The sequence below is a fragment of the Nomascus leucogenys genome, chromosome 17 (assembly GCF_006542625.1).
Source record: "Nomascus leucogenys isolate Asia chromosome 17, Asia_NLE_v1, whole genome shotgun sequence".
NCBI lineage: Eukaryota > Metazoa > Chordata > Mammalia > Primates > Hylobatidae > Nomascus > Nomascus leucogenys.
Window position 1 is genome coordinate 26243894 of NC_044397.1, and position 23145 is coordinate 26267038.

Here is a 23145-nt window from a genome sequence, read left to right on the forward strand (position 1 = left end):
TTTGAAAAGTTAGCAGCACGCTCCAGACCACTTGTTTCCTTTAACTTGACGTTCTTCACAATGTGGTCTTTCATTAACTCACCTAAGGCATTTTTAGATTTACTCGTATTTTCTGCCCCTTCAAACTTTTAGAAATGATGGATTCCAGAAGGTTATTTATTTCCTGTATAGAATGGATAACTTAAAAATTATCTGACCTTGGTTCCCTTAAGCTTCCAGAGATACTTTTTTATAATGAATTAGTTCATTACAGAAAAGCATGTTCATCATTTAAAATGCATTGCCAAGTGGTGGATTTTAGACAGTTTCTGGAGGCCAAAATTGTGGAACTAGTGATTGAATTCCTAATCATCCTTTTAAAAATACTTACACACACCATGTGCCAGGCATTGTGCTAAGCACTAAAGATACAATGGTGAATAAAGAAGAAGAAAAAACATGACATAGGGCTGGGCATGGTGGCTCACACCTGTAATCCCAGCACTTTTCAGACAAATATATTTTCAGACAAATATATTTTCAGACAAATATAAATCATCTGAATGTTTTTAAAATAATTGCTCCTATTATGCTATATCCAAAACACTAAATAGCATTTCCTTGGGTCAATTATCACAGGATTAAAATGGAATCTAATTCAGCAAAATTTTCCTATAAAAATTTTCAATTATAAATTTTTTTGAAATATCAAATAATTATATCATGGAATTCAGCTTTATTACTATATATTATTATTCATGGCTAGTATAAATAATTATGTTTTTACAAATTACTTCTGTCATCAATATTAAAAACCCTGAATCATGTAAGATCTCAGGTCTTACTTTTCTGGAAGTACAATCTCCTGCACTTATCCCTTCAACCCCATGTGCTTTATTTTTCAGCTAAGGATTAGTATGTCTAACACCTGAAATGGTTTTTTTTTTTTTTGAGATGGAGTTTCTCTCTTGTCGCCCAGGCTGGAGTGCAATCTCCAGCCTCCAGATTGCATATTTAACAATCCCTTCAAAAACATTTTTTTAAATGTTAGTACTCATGACTTTAACTTATGATCACAAAAGGGATTTCCAGTGTCACAATGATGTACATTCATGTTTTATTTTTGCTTTGCCATTGCATGTACCCAGAGATTGTGTGCTGAAGGCCTGCACCTTGCTTCTCATAAAATCTTTGCCTATTTCTTCATTAAACGTTGACATTTGCCTTTTTTTTTTCTTTGTGAGACGGAGTTTCGCTCTTGTTACCCAGGCTGGAGTGCAATGGCATGGTCTCGGCTCACTGCAAGCTCTGCCTCCTGGGTTCAAGTGATTCTCCTGCCTCAGCCTCCCAAGTAGCTGGGGTTACAGGCATGCACCACCATGCCCGGCTAATTTTTGTATTTTTACTAGAGACGGGGTTTCACCATGTTGGTCAGAAATGGTATTTTTGTCTGACATCTTCTTTATAGAGTGTGTATAAGGCAGACCTGGAGTGGCTGCGTGGCATCGGCTGGATGCCAGAAGGCTCAGTGGAAATGAACAGAGTAAAGGTTGCTCAAGACCTCGTGAATGAAAGACTCTATAGGACACGTCCAGAAGCTTTGTCATTCACCAGCATTGTCGACACTCCAGAAGTTGTCTTGGCAAAAGCCAATTCTCTGCAAATAAGTGAGGTAAGAACCATCCTACTATCAAGCTTTCCTGGTTCTGGATTCTGTTTTCCAAAGATACCACCCAAACTGAGCCCGTAGACTGGACTTCTTCAAAGAATTTTGGTGACAGGAGCAACTCTAAAAATGTCTTTACTAGTGGAGATACACTGAAAATAGAACCCTGACAAACCCCAACATGCCTTTCTTCTACCACACATACACACTTTGAAGCACTGCAATGAAAATGTCACTCCCTGCCAACTCAGGAACACAAATATTTGTTGACCTCATATTAAATACTAAGACATGTAGTGTCATGCTACATAATAATGTAACATTGTATTAGTCCAGATTCTCTAGAGAAACAGAACCAGTAGGGTGTGTGTGTGTGTGTGTGTGTGTGTGTTTGTACACACACACAGAAGAGAGAGACTTTAAGAAATTGTCTCCTGAGATCATGCAGGCTGGCTAGTCCAAAGTCTGCAGGGTAGGCCAGCCGGCTGGAGACAGAGGGATGTGTTGCAATTCAAACCCAAAGGCCATCTGCTGGCAGAATTCCTTTTTACTGGGGAGGTTTGTCTTTTCTATCAAGGTCTTCAACTAATTAGATAAGGCTCACCCACATCATGAAGGGTAGTCTCCTTTACTTGGAATCTACTGATTTAAATGTTAACTTCATTTTAACAATACTTTCACAGAAACACCTAAAATAATGTTTGACTAAATATCTGGGTACCGTGCCCCAACCAAGCTGACACATAAAATTAACCGTTATAAACATATGTAAAAACATTTTTCCAGATTGAGTAGTTAGCTAAGGTTTACATTAGCTAACTATTAGTCAAACATTAGCTAAGGCTTAATGTTTCAGATATTGATTTCCTATTTCCCTTCTCTCCACAGAAACTGTATCAAGAAGCCTGGAATAAAGATAAAGCCAACATCACCATTCCTTCTGATACTCCGGAGATGCTGCAGGCCCACATCAATGCCTTGCAAATCAGCAATGTAAGTGGCACGAACATGAAGTGTAAAAGCCTTTATGGGCAATATCTGTCTGCTCATGGAGAGTGTTATAGGAGACAAATTACCTACCTTGCAATGTTTATGGCTTTTAGTGCTAGACATTTTCTCTTTAGCTACCAGTCCCAGTGCAATATGAATGGAATTTCTGTCTTTTAAATGTGAGCTTGGATACATCGCCGGGTGCCTAGACTGCAGGATTTGGGACACCTGAATCCTTCTGGTGTCCTCCTTCACTCTTAACAGTCTCTGTTATCATCTTAGGTTTTTTTATTGATCCAGGAATTTGTCCTTTGATATTTCAAGGCCATAAGAAAGACAAAAGACCATTTTTAATTACATCTAAATGGCGGGCTATGTATGATATCTATGTCACAACCCTTTAGCAGAAACCTCTGAAAAGTCAAAGGGCAAAATTAGGGGGAGAAAAATCTTATCAGATCTTACCTGATATCTTGATAAAGATTCTCTGGCTTCCCCATTGATCCTTAGGTTCCATGTACTTGTAGTGGGATATTTTCAAATCATACCATATTGTGATGGATGCAAATATTCAAACATTAATAGAGTTTGATGTTCAGCTTTAAAATTTTAACCAGAGGTGTCCTGTACACCACAAAGGAAATAGCCAACAACCAAAAGAACCCAGAAATGAATGCTTTTTTCTTACACTGACTACATTATTCTTTATGATTTATATTATGACAAATTTGAGTATATTTGCTTATTTTTCCATTCTTGTAAACAAACCTATATTTTCCCTCTATAGAATCTCTACCAAAAAGACTGGAACGAGGCCAAGCAGAAAGGCTATGACATAAGGGCAGATGCCATTGAAATCAAGCACGCCAAAGCCTCCAGAGAAATTGCCAGTGAGGTCCGCTTCCTTCTCTTTTCTCATGGGTTTTCTCCTCTACAAAACAAGCAGGGAGACTATTTTTCAAGAATTTTGTGTTTAAAAAAAATGTGTGCATAGAATTGCATCTCATCCTGTGCTGGAAGCTTTCTCTATTTGAAAATATTAAAATGGAATGGAAAACATTAAACTTAGCATAGATGAGGTATATGTGTAAATTTACTTTGATGCTGTTACAGAGTAGAAACAAAACATCATGAGGAGTCTGTATTAAATTCCTGGGAAAATTCAGGACCCAATACAATGCCATTTTATCCCTAAAATATTTCTGACATTCTCCACAAATATAAATCACAGATGATAGTTTCATATAAGACTTAAGACTGAAATCACATTTATATGCAAGATTTTATACTGGAGGCTTATGTAGAATACTCTTAGTAATCTTTTGAAGTTCATTTAATTCTAATTTTAAAACTTACTAGTGGTCAAAATAATTATGCTACCTGTCAGGCATGGTGGCTCATGCCTGTAATCCCAGCACTTTGGGAGGCTGAGGTGGGTGGATCACCTGAGGTCAGGAGTTCGAGACCAGCCTGGCCAACATGGTAAAACCTCCTCTCTACTAAAAATACAAACAAACAAACAAACATAAAATTAGCTGGGCGTGGTGGCGGGAGCCTGTAATCCCAGCTACTCAGGAGGCTGAGGCAGGAGAATCGCTTGAACCCGGGAGGTGGAGGTTTGCAGTAAGCCGAGATCATGCCATTGCATTCCAGCCTGGGCAACAAGAGTGAAACTGCTTCTCAAAAAAAATAAAAATAAAAATAGAATAATTATGCTACCAAGCCCACCCTGCCCCCAGCTCTAACTCTTTAAGCCACCTTGTTCCCTTTCTCTGAGCTCTTCTCTGCTTTTTATCATGTAGCTAGTTGTTTCCTCCTTCTTATTCTTCATTTTTGCCTCTAATAACCATAGCTGGTCCATGTTATCTGTTTTATTCCCAGTTTTCTCTCTCTTTGTTCAAACTTGCCTGTGTAGTCCAAACATAGGAAAGAAACAGAAAATCACCTTACACTTGTCCTAAGACACTCATCAGATGGAAACCCTTGTCCACAGAACTTTTGTTGTTATCTTCTGATTCAAGCCACAACCTTGCTTTCCGTCCTTGAAACATGCATCTGTCTTATCTGTTTCCAAAACCACACACATATGACCTCTCCCTACCTGAGGTTCCTTCAGTACTCTTGGGAGATCACTTGACCTAATGTTGCACTTGTCAGGGAAACTTGGTGCTGGAGATTATCACCTGTGCCTTGTTTTCCCCATCTGGAATGTATGTTAATAATAGTATCTACCTCATAGAGACATTGTGAGGATGAACTGTGATCATAATTGCCACCAGTCAATGATTTTTGACTGAAAAACCTGGTAGTTTCATATGGATCTACCCAACACATTAGAAGTAGTCATAATAGTGTCTGGCATAGAGTAATTACTTAGTAAATGTCAGCTATTGTTATTATTACTCTTGTTCACCATACCATCTCCCTCCTGATTTACTCATGTCCTGTCTGAAATGACCCAAAATTGTATTATCTAACTTCTTTAAAGTGAACTGAAATATGTAATGATGGCCGATGTTGAGCCAATTTATACCAAGGCTGTGAAAACATTCTGAAACTATTTAAAGAAAACCCCTCTTAATACGTTATTTTCATATGTCTCTTTTATCTGATTTCTTACTACTTTAGTACAAATACAAAGAAGGTTACCGTAAGCAACTGGGCCACCACGTGGGTTTCCGCACCCTACAAGATGACCCCAAGTCGGTATGGGCTATACATGCTGCCAAGATCCAGAGTGACAGAGAATATAAGAAAGCTTATGAGAAGTCTAAAGGAATTCACAACACACCGTTGGACATGATGTCAATTGTTCAAGCCAAGAAATGCCAGATTCTGGTTAGCGACATTGATTATCACAATTATCTGCACCAGTGGACGTGTCTGCCAGATCAGAACGATGTGATCCAGGCCAAGAAAGCCTACGACCTGCAGAGCGATGTGCGTATATTATCACCAGACCCCGGGGAGATGTGTATTTGTGTGTTTAATCCCAGTGCATTCCCCAGAGGCATAATTTAAATGGTAATCTTAATAGAAACTAACATATTCTGTACAATTCACGGTAGCAGAATATTCCCCAGACATTTGCTATCTTATGGAGGACTCCTTCTTATGGTAGCAAGACTTTATTTACCAAGATGAAAGTCAGTCTCTTATTCTATGTAATTAGGTAGAAAATTTCGGTTGCAGCTGCTCTGAGCCGTTACCTTTGCATAATCATATACATATTTCAGAAGTAGATGTAAGCATAAGGAAATGTTGGATTTCATGTTTACTTGACACAGAAAAAGAGAGAGATGGGGGACAGGGTGGATATAGATATAGGTCTGTGTTTTTTTTCTCATTATGCATACATCTAAGGTTCTTTACCTCCTGAAATCCAACTGATGTTATTACTGATGTTACTTCCAGTGGTATATAAAAGGCAGACTTCTAGTGGTGACTGTAGAAACTAATCCAAGCGTAGAAAGTTATGTGCCATTGCTGGCTGCCATTCCACCAAGTGCCACTTGTGAGCTCTGTTCCAATTCCTGCAGGATACTCTAAACTTCTCCCATGTGTGCCAGAGAGATAACACCCAATATTAACATTTAATGTTGTTCCTTGAGTTTTATGAGATTAGCCACCTAAGTGATTTAAATAGAGGTGGTATGTGGTTTGTAAGCATCAAACTCTTATGGGCAACTTTGACTGTTCCCCACTCTGTGTTCCTCTCCTTCATGTAGAACTTGTACAAGTCAGACCTGGAATGGATGAAGGGTATCGGATGGTTGCCAGAGGGTTCTGTGGAAGTGATGAGAGTGAAGAATGCCCAGAATCTCTTGAATGAAAGGTTGTATCGTATAAAGCCTGAGGCCCTCAAATTCACCAGCATTGTTGACACCCCGGAAGTAATCCAGGCAAAGATCAATGCTGTACAGATCAGTGAGGTAAGTCCAGGTGGATGATGTTTTCAGACAAATGGAAGAAATCTCAATCAAGAAGAATTTTAAACGTGAACTTTAGACTCTTCATGTCAGCGTCAGGATCTGAAACACATTTGCATGTATCCAGATGGATCTTTGTGTAGTCAGTCTCTTAGCAGCCTCTGTATTTCATTTGCTTTGATAAGTGTTTGGCAAATGCACATGTGGTGGGCATCCTCATGTGCTACACACCCTGATACACACTTTGATCACATTTGGAGATCCAGGCCATAATACAGGCCCACCACTTAGTACTATAATCACAAAATTGCCATTTCTTTATTGCTTGAAATAGGTTGAGAAGTCTAGGGACAACTTCAATATTAGACATTATGGCAGTTATTTGGACCAAAAACAGGTAGGTCCTGCTTAGCAGTGGGGATTATCAGAGCTATCTGCAACGTGGACTTACCCATCAGATAATTAGATGTGAGTAAATGGAAAAGGATAATTTTACTACCGTATTTCTGACTCATTTTAAATTATGTTGTATCACACATAAATGTGTCCTCATTGAAGTCACTATTGGCACCTCTTAAATAAAAGTGCAAATGAGGCCAGGTGCAGTGGCTTATGCCACGTATAATCTACATTTATATCGGAGAACATCCTAAAGAACTTTTCATTTTGCTTATTATCTAAATATAAAATTAGATTTACCTATTAATCTTACTTTAAAATTTTAATTTACTTATGTTAGTTTTAATTTATTATAAAATTCACTTATAATTTTATTCATCATCCATTTATTCAAGCATATGTTTTATGACTTTATAATTTTGTTTATGTGGTAATTGACTTATTTACTAATTGACCATCCCATTGTTTTTCATTTTTCCCAGCCATTGTATCGAGATGCCTGGGAGAAAGAGAAGGCTAATGTGAACGTGCCAGCTGACACTCCCCTGATGCTGCAATCCAAAATCAATGCTCTGCAGATCAGCAATGTAAGACAGCACACATCATTTGCTTTTCAGAGTGCTCTCTGCCTAACCAAACCTTTTATTATATACCCCAAAGAGAGTTGGGCAAAAGGCATTTTCTTCCCATTCCTTTTATTTCTAGTCTTTCAGTTAATGATAAGTAGTTGTGTGGGTTAGCGTGTGTCTGTATAATGTACATCTCAATGTTTATTGGAAGGAAAAATGGAATGGTTTCTCCAAAAACACAACATAAAACTTATAGATACACGTAGAGTAATATCTAGTTCTCATTTTTTAGTGGGCCATCCATCATTGCTTTTTCCTTCTAAAAGCCAAGCAATGTGTTTTTTTCTGATTTTTACATGATTTATTATCTCCTAAGTTTCCTTCTTCAAAACATAATTATTGAGAGAGAGCTTTACTAAATGTCATTAAAAATCTACTGGAATTCAAGCTCAATGTGAAACCAGACTCTTTTATAAATCTTAAGGAGAGAGTAATGTTCAGTGTAACTGTTAATATCTATTTTTAAATACATCAGTAATGCTGACTCAGTAGCTCCCTCTTCAGACTGACTGTGATACTGCACTCTCTGCAGAAACGCTACCAGCAAGCTTGGGAAGATGTCAAGATGACTGGTTATGACCTGCGAGCAGATGCCATTGGGATCCAGCATGCCAAGGCTTCCAGGGATATTGCCAGTGATGTAAGAGCTCCTCCTTGCCCAACCGGAACAAACACTAACTAGTAGAAACAGAGGGAGTTTAACTTAATGCCCTTTGAATTATATTTAAATGGAATTGGGTCATTGTTGTTAGTATATTTGTAAATCCTAAATTCAAGAACAACTCTTACAATTTGGGGATCCTTTTGCATCTATGTTTGGTTCTGCAACTCTTGCGTTTAAGCACAGATTTTGATTTTCTTTTCAATATCTTCACAATGTGAGTTAATTTACAAGTACTTAAAGACATTTAATTTCATAGTACAAAGAATTCCGTTGTTACTGAAAGTGTGGGCATGTGTACTACCGTGGTTCCTATAATAATTTTATGTAGCACATGCACAAGTATTTTTTAAAATAGTTACATGGTTGTTTTAATGTGTGCTAGAAATATACTGTTTTTTTTCCACATAGATATGGTTATACATTTCTAAATAAAATTTTAAAATAAGTTTATAATTAAAAATTATTTCAGGCCAGGCTTGGCGGCTCATGCCTGTAATCCCAGCACTTTGGGAGGCCAAGGCAGGTGGATCACTTGAGGTCAGGAGTTCGAGACCAGCCTGGCCAATATGGTGAAACGCTGTCTCTACTGAAAATACAAATATTAGCCAGGCATGGTGGCGGATGCCTGTAATCCCAGCTACTGGGAAGGCTGAGGCAGGAGAATCACTTGAACTCGGGAGGTGGGGATTGCAAGTGAGCTGAGATCACACCACTGCACTCCAGCCTGGGGAACCGAGCGAGACTCTGTCTCAAAACAAACAAACAAAAAAAGAAACAAAAAAATATTTCAGCAAAGAATTAATTTGATTTAAAGTAATAAGAAGTACAATTGGTACTTGTGTGTGACAAAACATCTGAAGGTGACCAGGCTATACTGGGAGATAATCCAGCAATACAGTTCTTGCCTAAGAGATGCTCTTAGTGTTTTCATGCATGTAGACACAGAAGACAAACCAATGTATCAAAACTTATGGCTTGAATTTTAATAAAAACAGTAGTCCCCCCCCCCGCCGCCACCCGCCCCACCATAAAAAAGGTAAACTAAGGGAGATGGAGTTATTTTGAGTAGGCTCTCTAGAAAAAGTGGGTTTGGAAAAATTACTCTTCTATTTTCTGTTCACATCTACCAGTATCTGTACAAAACTGCTTATGAGAAACAGAAAGGCCATTACATTGGATGTCGCAGTGCCAAGGAAGACCCTAAACTAGTTTGGGCAGCAAATGTGTTGAAGATGCAGAATGACAGGCTGTACAAAAAGGCCTACAACGACCACAAAGCCAAGATCTCCATCCCCGTGGACATGGTGTCCATCAACGCTGCCAAAGAAGGCCAGGCACTAGCAAGTGACGTGGACTATCGCCACTACCTGCACCACTGGTCTTGCTTTCCCGACCAAAATGATGTGATCCAAGCCAGGAAAGCCTACGACCTGCAGAGTGACGTAAGTGTGTCCCCCGGGAACCAAGCCCTCCATTGCTTTGCCTGATGGCTCCTTCCAGTGCTCTGAAAACACAACTCTCTGTACGTAGGCACTCCACTTCATTATTATTTTATCAGAATTATTAATTGCCTACCTACAGCCAGGTTTCTTCAGAATGTTTTCATTGTTAAAGGTGCTACCAGAATTTTCCTATAGATTTGTTAATGTGTATAGTGTTTGCAGTTTCTTACTTTTTTTTTTTTTTTTGAGATGGAGACTCTTGCTCTGTCACCCGGGCTGGAGTGCAGTGGTGCAATCTCAGCTCACTGCAACCTCCGCCTCTTGGGTTCAAGCGATTTTCCTGCATCAGCCTCCCAAGTAGCTGGGATTACAGGCATGTGCACCACACCCGGCTAATTTTTGTATTTTCAGTAGAGACAGGGTTTTGCCATCTTGGCCAGGCTGGTCTTGAACTCCTGACCTCAGGTGATCCACCCGTCTCAGCCTCCCAAAGTTCTGGGATTACAGACGTGAGCCACTGCGCCCAGCTTGCCCACCCTTCCCTCCCTCCCTCCCTCCCTCCCTTCCTTCCTTCCTTCCTTCCTTCCTTCCTTCCTTCCTTCCTTCCATTCTTCCTTCCCTCCTTCCCTTTCCCTGTTGCCCAGGCTGGAGTGCAGTGGTGTGATCTCAGCTCACTGCAACCTCTGCCTCCCGGGTTCAAGTGATTCTCCTGCCTCAGCCTCCCGAGTAGCTGGGATTACAAGCACATGCCACCACACTCGGTTGACTTTTGTATCTTTTAGTAGAAGCAGGGTTTCATCATGTTGGCCAGGCTGGTCTCAAACCCCTGACCTCAGGTGATCCACCTGCCTCGGCCTCCTAAAGTGCTGGGGCAGTTTCTTAAACATAAGAATGTCCATGGTCCTTCAGCTATGTATCAAAGAAGGGCAGGACCATCTTCCTCAAACTTAATTTGAAAAGTTAGCAGCACGCTCCAGACCACTTATTTCCTTTAACTTGACGTTCTTCACAATGTGGTCTTTCATTAACTCACCTAAGGCATTTTTAGATTTACTCGTATTTTCTGCCCCTTCAAACTTTTAGAAATGATGGATTCCAGAAGGTTATTTATTTCCTGTATAGAATGGATAACTTAAAAATTATCTGACCTTGGTTCCCTTAAGCTTCCAGAGATACTCTTTTATAATGAATTAGTTCATTACAGGAAAGCATGCTCATCATTTAAAATGCATTGCCAAGTGGTGGATTTTAGACAGTTTCTGGAAGCCAAAATTGTGGAACTAGTGATCAAATTCCTAATCATCCTTTGAAAAATACTTACACACACCATGTGCCAGGCATTGTGCTAAGCACTAAAGATACAATGGTGAATAAAGAAGAAGAAAAAACATGACATAGGGCTGGGCATGGTGGCTCACACCTGTAATCCCAGCACTTTGGGGAGGCTGAAGTGGGTGGGTCACAAGGTCCAGAGTTCAAGACCAGCCTGACCAACATGGTAAAACCTTGTCTCTACTAAAAACACAAAAATTAACCTGGCGCGGTGGCATGTGCCTGTAATCCCAGCTACTCAGGAGGCTGAGGCAGGAGAATCTTTTGAACCCAGGAGGCAGAGGTTGCAGTGAGCTGAGATTGCACCACTGCACTCCAGCCTGGGTGGCAGACTGAGACTCCGTCTCAAAAACAAACAAAAAACATGACAGCTCCTGACTTTAGGGAGTTCACATTGATAACCGAGACCTAGATGTTCATTAAAGAATAAAAATCGAATGGCTGAGAGTGATCCATGGAGCTATGAGGAAAGATCAAGAAAGTTTTTCTGAGAAGGCACTGATTTTACAGAGATATGAAGGAAGAATAGAAGTTGGGTTGGTTAGGAGGACATGGGGCATTCCTTCAGGGTGACCAACATGTGCAAAGAGGGCTGATGAGACTACGAATTGAAAGACAGGCTGTGTGATCAGGACACACAGGGCCAATGGAAGTACAGATGACACGAGGCTGGAAGAATAGGTGGGGACTGGTGCCAGACCATTCATCCCCTTCTAGTCTGTGTCAGAGATTTTGATGTTTATCCTATGACCAATGGGAAGCCATAGGATAGGGGGAATGTTGCGACATCGGATTTGAATTCTGAATTTTGAAAAGATCATTCTGGCTGCTGTCTGGAGAACTTACTAGAAAGCCCATTATTGTTGCTTTAAAGTCCACATTGGTAATGATATGATGATAACCTAAATATTATTCAAAAGTCTTCCATGTAGTCCCTCAAATGGAGAGCTGCTTCTGCATCACTTTGCCTTTTAGAATGCACATGGGCACTACCACACAGACCCTTGCCACAGAAAACCAAGCAAAATAAAATGCCATTGTGCATTTGAGGAATTATGTTTCTCAGGCTAGTGCTCTGTTTTAATTATTGTTTGTGGAAGGTAAAATAAAAGAGGCCTGGCGTAGTGGCTCACGCCTGTAATCCCAGCATTTTGGGAGGCCAAGGTGGGCGGATTACCTGAGGTCAGGAGTTTGAGACCAGCCTGGCTAGCATGGTGAAACTCCGTCTCTACTAAAAAAAATACAAAAATTAGCCAGGCATCATGGCACGTGCCTGTAGTCTCAGCTACTCGGGAGGCTGAGGCAGGAGAATTGCTTGAACTCGGAAAGTGGAGGTTGCAATGAGCTGAGATTGTGCCATTGCACTCCAGCCTGGGTGACAGAATGCGACTCTGTCTCAAAAAAAAAAAAAAAAAAAAAATAATATATATATATATGTATTTATGTTATATATATTTTTATGTTGTATATATAATATATACACACACAACATAAAAACTGTCCTTATTTTACCACACACATACACAACAAAACACAAACCCTGCTTCTACCTATGTTTTCTTTTTCAGGCCCTCTACAAGGCTGACTTGGAGTGGTTGCGTGGCATTGGCTGGATGCCCCAAGGGTCTCCTGAAGTGTTGAGAGTCAAAAATGCCCAGCAGATCTTTTGTGATAGTGTCTATCGGACGCCTGTGGTGAATCTTAAGTACACAAGCATTGTTGACACACCTGAAGTGGTCCTTGCTAAATCAAATGCTGAAAATATTAGTATTGTGAGTTAGTTTTTTCTCTATTAAAATTGAATTCATGCCATAAATATATGAGAAATAATAAACCTGGTCATCTATTTTAGAATAATAAAAACTTTGTTAATAACAGAATTTTTATTAAGTAATACAGTATTGTCTTGGTTTGCTTATTTTAAGCAAAAACTCAAATTATTAATAAAAGGGAATAATACAGATCTTATATCAAATTTGAGTAACTTATGTGAAAAGATTCCAGAAATCTTTGCCCTAACATGAAAAGGTTTTGGATCAAATCCAAAAGAAAATTTAAAAGTTGCATACTGGGACTAGCGACATGAAAATTGTGAAGTAATTTTATTATTGTTTCTTTCCACAGCCAAAGTACAGAGAGGTTTGGGACAAGGATAAAACTTCAATCCACATAATGCCAGATACTCCAGAAATTAATCTCGCTAGAGCAAATGCTCTTAATGTGAGCAATGTAAGTACTACAACAGACTCTCTTTTGTTTGGAAAGTTACCCAGTCAGGGCTATACTATGAGCGTGGAAGGGAGGGAAGATGGACTTGGTGGGGTGAGGAAGACTCCTTGCGGTCACCCCTTGACTAGGAGTGAGGCAAGGAGGAGATCCCTGGTGATTCACTGGGCAAGGCCAGTTACTGGTGAGTCAACATCTCCACAACAAAAGTCTCTTTAGTTGTCCTTTTTCAATAAGGGGACAAAGAAGGTGAAAGAGGAATGAAGAGATGCACAAACAAGAAAGGAGAATTAACAATAGACTCGGATAAACTCAAAATAATTTTGAGAATTCTTTGCAAAAATATGTGAATTAATTTTAAAACATGGACCTCTGGGGGTTTTCTAGAAAATCATAAATGACCAAAATTGACCCAAGGAAAAACAAAAAACAAAAAACATATAGCAAGAAATTAAGAGGTTTCTTAATTAAGAAATTAAGGAGAATATTTAAACACTTTCCTTCCTACTTTCAAGTGTCAGGGCCCCCTTGATTATTTCAAAACTTCAATAAATAAATAAATTATCAGGAGCCTAGTAAAAGAAGGAAATCCATTGCAATTACCAAAACTTTTCAAAGATAGTGTCACAAATTAAAAACTGTAGACCGGCTGGGCATGGTGGCTCATGCCTATAATCCCAGTACTTTGGAGGTCAAGGCCAGAGGATTGCTTGAGCCCAGGAGTTCAAGACTAGTCTGGGCAACATAGGGAGACCCCATCTCTGCAAGAAAATAGAAAATAAATAAATTAGTTGGGCAAAGTGAGGTGTACCTGCAGTCCAAGTTACTTGGGAGGCTGAGGTGGGAGGATCACTTGAGCCCAGGAGGAAGAGGCTGCAGTGAGCCATAATCATGCCACTGCACTCCAGCCTGGGTGACAGGGCAAGATCCTGTCTCAAATAAATAAATAAATAAATAAAATTTAAATTGTAGACCAATAATAATGGGGGGAATCTTAAATATTAATAAATCAAATTCAGCATTACATTAAAATGATATGATATAATCAACTGGGGTTCATGCAGGAATGCCAAGAGGGCCCCATAGTCAGGACCTAATAGTGCCATAGAACAAGAAGAAAAGACTCATTTTATTAGATTTAAATGGCATCTGACAAAATCCAATACCCATTCTTATTTTTTAAAAATAAAATCTTAGTTAAGGAAGAATAAATGAATATTTTCTCAACGTGACTGAAAAATAAATCTCAAATCAAAGGCCAACTCATCCTCAGTGACCAAACTTCTCATTCATATAAGGATTAAAATGAGGGTGCCCCTAATATCATCATTATTTAACATTTGCTGGAAGTATTGGCTAAGTGAGTGAGCTTCTCATTGATGCTAATATAATTACTCAGGAGTAAGAACATGCCTGGCGTGGTGGCTCACGCCTGTAATCCCAGCACTCTGGGAGGCCGAGGAGGGTGGATCACTTGAGGCCAGAAGTTCGAGACCACCCTGGCCAACGTGGTGAATGAAACTCCATCTCTACTAAAAATACAAAAATTAGCCAGGCATAGTGGTGGCTCACCTGTAATCCCAGCTACTTGGGTGGCTGAGGCACAAGAATCGTTTGAACCCAGGAGGCAGAGGTTGCAGCGAGCTGAGATCGTGCCACTGCACTCCAGCTTGGGTGACAGAGCGAGACTCTGTCAAAGAAAAAAAAGTACATATATATATTATATGTACATATATACATATATAATATGTTTTTATATATTATATATAATATATTATATATTATATAAAATATATTATATATATTATATACAATCTATTATATATAAATATTCAATATATAATATATTATATATAAATATTCAATATATATATTCAATCTCATAAAAAGCATCACAGAAAAATAGTGTAAAAATATGCATAATAAATTAGAATGAAAGAAAAAGTAAAAAGATAACATAATACATGTTTGCATTAACTACTTTCTAGTTTAATTAATTAATTACTTTATTTATTTATTTTTTGAGAGGGACTCTCGCTCTGTCACCCAGGCTGGAGTGCAGTGGCGCGATCTCAGCTTGTTGAAACTTCTGCCTCCCAGGTTCAAGCGATGCTCCTGCCTCAGCATCTCTAGTAGCTGGGATTACAGGTGTGTGCCACCACACCCAGCTAATTTGTGTATTTTTAGCAGAGAGAAGGTTTCACCATGTTGGCCAGGCTGGTCTCAAACTCCTGACCGCAAGTGATCCACCTGCCTCGGCCTCCCAAGGTGCTGGGATTATAGGCGTGAGCCACTGCACCCAGCCCTTCTTGTACATTTTAATATGGAGAATATTTTTTCTTCTGTACAGAAAACAAGTCAGTTGTCAAAATAGGCCCACTCAAAATTTATACAAAAGCTTGATTGAAAATTCGTATAAAACTTGTCCATGCTTACAAGGATAAAATTTGTCTGAGCACTCATTTTTCAGACATGCAAAAGCTACAGAACTGTCACTAATTAAAATCCACTTCTTTCTGTGCCGTAGAAGCTCCCCTACTGATAGGTATGATTTGTGAATTATATATTTAAATTACTATTATTTCTGAGTCTTTCTGTTATTTGTTAATACACAATGTATCCATTAAAATATGAACATATACTTACATACATTTTTTAAAAACTTGTAAATCAGTCACTACTTTAGTTAACTTCTCTTTAAAACCAAAAAAATAGCTGTGACATCCAATCATGCTTCAGCGGAAGATCTAACATTACCAAATGATATGGATCATTAATCATATAAGATCAAAAAAGCCATATTGAAAAAAACCCCACAAATGTAACAAGTTTACAGTTCTTAAGGTTACAAAACTGAATTGAATTAGAGATAAATAAATTGAATTATTGCATTAAAGAAATTCAATAACCCATTAATGTCTAAAGTTATCCCAATGTTACCAACACACCAACACAAGAAAACAAAGCCAAACCCTTTTTATGAACGAGATTATAAAGCATGAGCAACTACTTCAAGGCTATCATTCAAATTTAAAATTTATTGTACATTTGTAAATAACTGAAAGAGTATAATTGGAGCACTTTGGGAGGCCGAGGCAGGCGGATCACCTGAGGGTCAGGAGTTTGAGACCAGCCTGACCAACATGGAGAAAGCCTGTCTCTACTAAATATACAAAATTAGCTGGGCCTGGTGGCGCATGCCTGTAATCCCAGCTACTCGGGAGGCTGAGGAAGGAGAATGGCTTGAAGCTGGGAGGCAGAGGTTGGGGTGAACCGAGATCGTGCCATTGCCCTCCAGCCTGGGCAACAAGAGCGAAACTCCATCTCAAAAAAAAGAAAAAGAGTATAATCGGAATGTTTATGACACAGACATGATAAATGCTTGAGGTGGTGGATACCCAGTTATCCTGATGTGACTATTACCCACTGTATGCCTATATCAAAATATCTCATGCACCCTATAAATATGTATGTACCTACTATGTACCCATAAAAATAAAATATAAAACATTACAAATAATAAAAACAAAAGAAAGGAGGTTGTCAAGCCCAGACCTTTGGACTCCAGACACCATTACATGTTCCAGGACAGTGGTGCATAGAACTATTCTCACCTATTCTCTTCTTTAACTGCTCTCAAGTCCTTGGGCTTCAAAACTGTGCCCCTGTGGTATTAATTCCACCTGAGCCATTGAAGGTATTGGCAAATTTGAATCTAGGATGATACCTTATTTTTCTCCTTTTCAGAAACTTTACCGTGAGGGCTGGGATGAAATGAAGGCGGGCTGTGATGTCCGGCTGGATGCCATCCCCATCCAGGCTGCCAAGGCCTCCAGGGAGATTGCCAGTGACGTGAGTGGTCTTTTTTAACTTCTCAGTTTTTTTTTTTTTTCAGCCGATGCCCTAGGTGCATTAAGAGGACATGCTGTGACCCATCTGCTTTATTTTTGCATCTCCAGTATAAATATAAGCTTGACCATGAGAAGCAGAAGGGACACTACGTGGGCACCCTCACAGCCAGGGATGACAACAAGATCCGCTGGGCCCTCATAGCTGACAAGCTCCAGAATGAACGAGAGTACCGGCTGGACTGGGCCAAATGGAAGGCCAAGATCCAGAGCCCTGTGGACATGCTTTCCATCCTGCACTCTAAAAATTCCCAGGCTCTGGTCAGTGACATGGATTACCGCAATTACCTGCACCAGTGGACCTGCATGCCCGACCAGAACGATGTGATTCAGGCCAAGAAGGCCTACGAACTGCAGAGCGATGTGAGTGGGCTGCATTTGGGGATGAGCTGTTTTCTCAGTTTGCCATGACTTCCAGAGAGTTTATGACACTAAACCCTTCTGTCATCATTTTACAACTTCATATCACCAAGAATTTAATATTAGTGAGACCTTATAGTATGGTATCAAAATCGCCAAATCTAAGAAGGACCTAGACTTTAAATCAAGAAATAAATGGTAGTATGAATACAGGTCTTAATTGTATCAGATTAAAGAAAACTGTGAAAATATTCTTTCTACAGAATTTAGATAGCAATAGAGGCTTATATCCAGTAAAATATTGGCAGCCCATGGACAGGATGTAGGCACAGACATGCTTTTTTAATTGATACGGTGTTTAGAAATTTTGAATTAAGTTGCCAAGATTTTAAAATCCAAAAATTTTTGTGTACAAATGTCGGATTTCCCATTTCTCTTGGAAATTCAGAGGACACAACTCTGAATTATCCCTTAGTAACAATAACCAGAATGGAATCAAGGATGACCCCCTTTAAATAAAAATATATGCTATAGTTTGTCACACTGCCTGGCCACCTAATTAATTTTCTTACATTACCTGCGTGGCTGCTTGAGTATGTCCTCCTTGGCTTATATAGCATTTACATTGTATTTCTTCATCAGACCAATGGATAGGCTAACTAGGATCACATGACCAGGGTTGCTGAACTCATTCTGGCCCTGTTTTCACAGAATGTTTACAAGGCTGACTTGGAATGGTTGCGTGGAATTGGGTGGATGCCAAATGACTCCGTGTCCGTCAATCATGCCAAACATGCTGCGGACATCTTCAGTGAGGTATTCCAAGATTTTACCCTGACATTCAGTACATTTCCCAAGAAAGTGACAAAATGCACAAGCTAAAATATAGTCATCTAATATCAGCAATCTTAACCATTTCAATTGCTGTGATTTAAACTGAGCATATATATTTTTCAAAATGTACTGTCCCTATCACATTATGGGACCACATCCATAATATAATATCCAGCAGATTCACTGATGCTTGGCATTGTATAAATGGAAAAATCTTTTTGTCAGCAATAGCAATATACTTGGGAAAAGTTTGTTTCGTTGGAAAAAATGTGCATTACAATACACATAATGATACATTTACAACTTTGAGAGCTAAGCAAACTTCCTACTTTAAAATCTGTGGGAGGCATAAGAAGCTGATGCACTTGTTTAAAAAATAAAATGCTAAAAAGAAAGCCAAATTCCCAAGAAGACACCATTCAAATACGGTGCTGTATGTTTTTAGTAGAGAAGGACCCTAAATTTAGTGTATCTTCTCAGTTCACACACGTCTAGGAATTACAACTATCTAAAAGATGCTTTCTTTCCCATAGAAAAAATATCGCACAAAAATAGAAACTCTCAACTTTACGCCTGTGGATGACAGAGTTGATTATGTGACAGCGAAACAAAGTGGCGAGATCCTCGATGATGTAAGTATATGGCTGTTTTAAAATCTCACAGTGATGCAGATATCACTTCCAAAGCTTTTCCATCTACTTACACTCAGAATGCAATCATCTGAAATAAAGATTTTAATCACTGAAATGATGGATGCTAACAATTGCTTCGACAACATGATGTTTTCTTAACAAGTAACTTGCCCCCTTGCCTCTCTTTTTTTTTTTTTTTTTTTTTAGATTAAATACCGGAAAGACTGGAATGCCACCAAATCAAAGTACACCCTCACAGAAACCCCCCTGCTGCACACTGCCCAGGAGGCTGCTAGGATACTGGACCAGGTATGGGTTTCACCCAGATGCCTGGTGTTTGTGTACGAGTGGAGGGCCTTAATGGAACTGTAGGATAATTATGCACACAACTTATCCCTCCCTTCTGACTCCTCATTTTAACCCTTTACTGCGGCTCTGTCTTTCAGTATCTCTACAAGGAAGGCTGGGAGAGACAAAAAGCCACAGGTTACATTTTGCCTCCAGATGCTGTGCCATTCGTTCATGCCCATCACTGCAATGACGTTCAGAGTGAGGTAATATATCCTGATGGGAGTGCATTTTGCAAAAGTGGGACCTTGCTCCCAGGGATTCCAGTTATGCCGAAGGCAGAGATAGCAGCTTCCAGGTGTTCAGTTTCAGTGTGGCAGACCTGGCCAGGCTTGGTGAATGTTGGAGTACCTGCTCCCTTTTTGGTCCTCCTTCCATGGGCTTTGAGCTTCTTTCTTCACCCGCCCACCACCCCCCTTGGCTTTTTAAAAAGCAATTGTTCAAATTCTTTACTTTTTCTTATATTCTCTGCCCTCCCTAAAATCTTTAGGCCTTTGAATAAAAATATTGCCAGAATCAGAGAACAAGTATATATTTTTTCTCTATTTTTATTTTTTAAAATTTATTTTTATCATTTTTAGGTCTATCTCAGCAGAATATTTTTCTATTTTTAAATGGGTGTTTCTTCATATGGATTTATTTCAATGCTTTTTATTATTTGCTCTCAGAGTTGGGGGTGGGTGTCAAACAAAAGGCTGGGGGGCTGAATTTGCTGATATCCCTTAGTAGATGGTCAAGCCCCCTCTGCCTTGTGTGCTTGTCAAAACTGATGGAATTTATATTCCTCTTCTCGCCAGCTGAAATACAAAGCTGAACATGTGAAGCAAAAAGGTCATTATGTTGGTGTCCCGACGATGAGAGACGATCCTAAGCTGGTTTGGTTTGAGCATGCAGGCCAGATTCAGAATGAGAGACTATACAAAGAGGACTATCACAAAACAAAGGCCAAAATCAATATACCTGCTGATATGGTGTCAGTCTTGGCTGCCAAGCAGGGGCAGACCCTTGTCAGTGATATTGATTATCGTAATTACTTGCACCAATGGATGTGTCATCCTGACCAGAACGATGTTATTCAGGCAAGAAAGGCCTATGACCTACAGAGCGATGTAAGTGATTTTTGTTTCTTCATTATCTAGAAACGCATGGCACACTCTGAGAATGATGAGCAACATCCCAGATCCACAAGTGCTTGAAATTTGAGGCCATAGATATTTAATTTGTTCCCGAAGAGAATTGAGGCTGGATATGAAGTAAAGAAAGATCAGGAGCAGTGATGGATTGATTGGTTTGCCTACTGACTGCATTTCTGAATAACTTTCAATCAATTTTTTAAAAAAAAATCTGCTGCTTTTGTACCATTTTGGCCATCAGCAACTCCTCACTCACATTCACATAGAAAAGTATCAGCTAATGGAAAGTAATAATTGGCTTGGGTGGGAATTGAGAATGAGTTGAGGTTTTGACAATATTAGATGATAGCACAGTTAAAGACCTAAGCATGCCCTATTCCTGCTTTGCCAAGCATCTCATTCCTCAAGCCGTTTATGAAGTTGTTCCCAAAGCAAAAGAGAAACAAAATACTGATTAAGCTGCAGGGCCCAGTATGCCTCAAGCAGAGCTTTGGTAAAGCTAGGATAGAGAATAAGGCATAACCTACCTCCCACTGAAGCCTGAATCAAGATCTCTACCTGCCACCCACCTTCTGTATGTGCAGAACAGTAACTTGATACATCAACTTAGTTGCTTAGGTGCCCAGAGAAGCTAATGCTACCTGGGTCTCCTCATCATTAACAAAAGGGAACCTGGAAGTCAGACTGCTGCAGCATAGACGTTGAACTTGAACATCCCACCTCACTGGTTGCTGCAGCAAAATAGCTGTTGTGGAACTTTAATCAGAATAGCAACTCCTCTTATTTTCATGTCGAGTAGGCTGGGGGCATCTAGGTTCTTGAAGGCATAAGGGCAAGAATAGGTTTGGCTGGGACCCAGGGGATGCCTCCCCTACCCAATATGTGAACATTTACTTGTGTAGTTTCCCTCATTTAGTCTCAATGCCCCACATACTTCTACGAGACTAAATGTACCAAATCCATCTAAAAGTACAACCTCCTTGGAAAGCCTTTTCTTATGACAGTAGCAGAAAATAACAGCCCCTTCCCCTCAACTCCAATAGCATTTGAGCACTTGATCTAACAGCACTTCTTGCTTTATAAATGACTTATCTCAACTCCTAGACTCCTTCTTTATACTTATTCATCAAAGTACCAAGCATAGTGCCTCATGCACAGTAACAGCCTCAAGAAATATTGCTCAGGTGAAATCACGATTGAATGAATGGGACAACTACTAGAGAGAAATCCTTCAGAAGCTTCTGAAAAAATTGTAACCTGCCCTCTGTAAGCCTGTGTGTCAGTCATTTATTCCTCCATTATATCTCTCTTCCTGCTCTCAGAATGTCTACAAAGCTGACCTGGAGTGGCTCCGAGGCATTGGCTGGATCCCACTGGATTCTGTGGACCATGTAAGGGTTACTAGGAACCAGGAAATGATGAATCAGGTACGCAAAACCTATTCTCCTTCTAACCTAATGCCTGTCCTCCTACCTGCCATGTTGGGGTAGATAACCTGTGGTGGTAGACCTGTCTTAATTGTCTCCGTTTCTTTACAGATCAAATATAAGAAAAATGCCCTTGAAAACTATTCTAACTTTACAAGTGTGGTGGATCCTCCAGAGATTGTTTTAGCCAAGATTAATTCTGTCAATCAAAGTGATGTAAGTTTGCTTTGTGCATGCTGAAGTGTGCAGACTGGGGAGTAAATTGTCTATCACTGGGTCGATTAGCTTAACTTTAGATAATTGCTTATAAAAAAAATTGGGAGGTGGTAAATTCTAAGATCATCTTTGGGGGGTATGTCTTAAAAGTCACTAGCAGGTGGTAAATTGTATTCACTTTTAGAAATCTATATTCCTATCCAAATTATTCTATTATTTTAGCTAAAATGGACTAAAATTCAACCAGTTGGTTAGTTTTAATCTCTAAACGTGGACTGATTATGTTTCTAGGTAATCTTATAAAAATTTAATATACATTTATAGTAATAAAAGATTTGATTTTCTCTCCTTAGGTAAAATATAAAGAAACATTTAATAAAGCAAAGGGCAGGTATACGTTTTCACCAGATACACCACATATCTCCCACTCCAAAGACATGGGAAAACTCTACAGTACTGTAAGTTCTCTTTTATGTAATAACCACTCAATTTCTAATTTGAAGCTCTTGTTGCATTCATATTCTTGGCTGATTTTGTCAACTGCTGAACTTATAAGCCAACCTATTATTTATTTTCCCATTGCACTTGGTCTTGTGTATTAGAAGTACCATGTTATTCAAGGCAAATAGCGTTTATTCAGCTGGTGTTTTTGAGCTCCTGTGATGTGCCAGGCTCTTTAGGAGGCAATGAGGGGCTAAAGGTCAATGAGACAAGCCTTCAGGAGATCATGCAAGTGAGGGGAACAGACTTAAATTGATAGAATAATAATCTAAGAAGTGCTCTGGGTGCACATAGCATTGAGCACCTACCAATAGAGAAAAGGGAGGTAAGGTTGGTCCCTCTTTAGTAATCACGCATCAGCATCTCTAGCCAACAAGAAGAAAACTTGCCCTCCAAAATTTCATTCAGCTAATTTAAAGGAGACCAATAGTGTACATGTGTGCACCCAATGGGAAAGAATCTTTGCCAGTTCTCTCCCTGTGTGCAAATTTGTTGTCACTTTTACTAGGACCGCAAAAATAGTCAACTCT

General features: G+C 39.4%; 1 protein-coding gene across 2 annotated transcripts in view; it reads left to right on the forward strand.

Annotated features, from left to right (window-relative positions):
* The window catches only part of NEB (nebulin), a 230402-nt gene that overhangs the window by 127267 nt on the left and 79990 nt on the right, over positions 1 to 23145 (forward strand). The window contains exons 90-109 of one of the 2 annotated variants that reach the window (XM_030797595.1): positions 1448 to 1651; positions 2534 to 2638; positions 3423 to 3530; positions 5264 to 5575; positions 6364 to 6567; positions 7446 to 7550; positions 8125 to 8232; positions 9387 to 9698; positions 12599 to 12802; positions 13155 to 13259; positions 17004 to 17108; positions 17216 to 17527; positions 18236 to 18340; positions 18892 to 18990; positions 19198 to 19299; positions 19437 to 19544; positions 20136 to 20447; positions 21794 to 21898; positions 22010 to 22114; positions 22468 to 22572. In XM_030797595.1, the coding sequence (XP_030653455.1) occupies positions 1448 to 1651; positions 2534 to 2638; positions 3423 to 3530; positions 5264 to 5575; positions 6364 to 6567; positions 7446 to 7550; positions 8125 to 8232; positions 9387 to 9698; positions 12599 to 12802; positions 13155 to 13259; positions 17004 to 17108; positions 17216 to 17527; positions 18236 to 18340; positions 18892 to 18990; positions 19198 to 19299; positions 19437 to 19544; positions 20136 to 20447; positions 21794 to 21898; positions 22010 to 22114; positions 22468 to 22572 (3225 nt within the window). The remainder of the gene's footprint in view (positions 1 to 1447; positions 1652 to 2533; positions 2639 to 3422; positions 3531 to 5263; positions 5576 to 6363; positions 6568 to 7445; positions 7551 to 8124; positions 8233 to 9386; positions 9699 to 12598; positions 12803 to 13154; positions 13260 to 17003; positions 17109 to 17215; positions 17528 to 18235; positions 18341 to 18891; positions 18991 to 19197; positions 19300 to 19436; positions 19545 to 20135; positions 20448 to 21793; positions 21899 to 22009; positions 22115 to 22467; positions 22573 to 23145) is intronic. The other variant, XM_030797596.1, reaches the window with a different exon arrangement.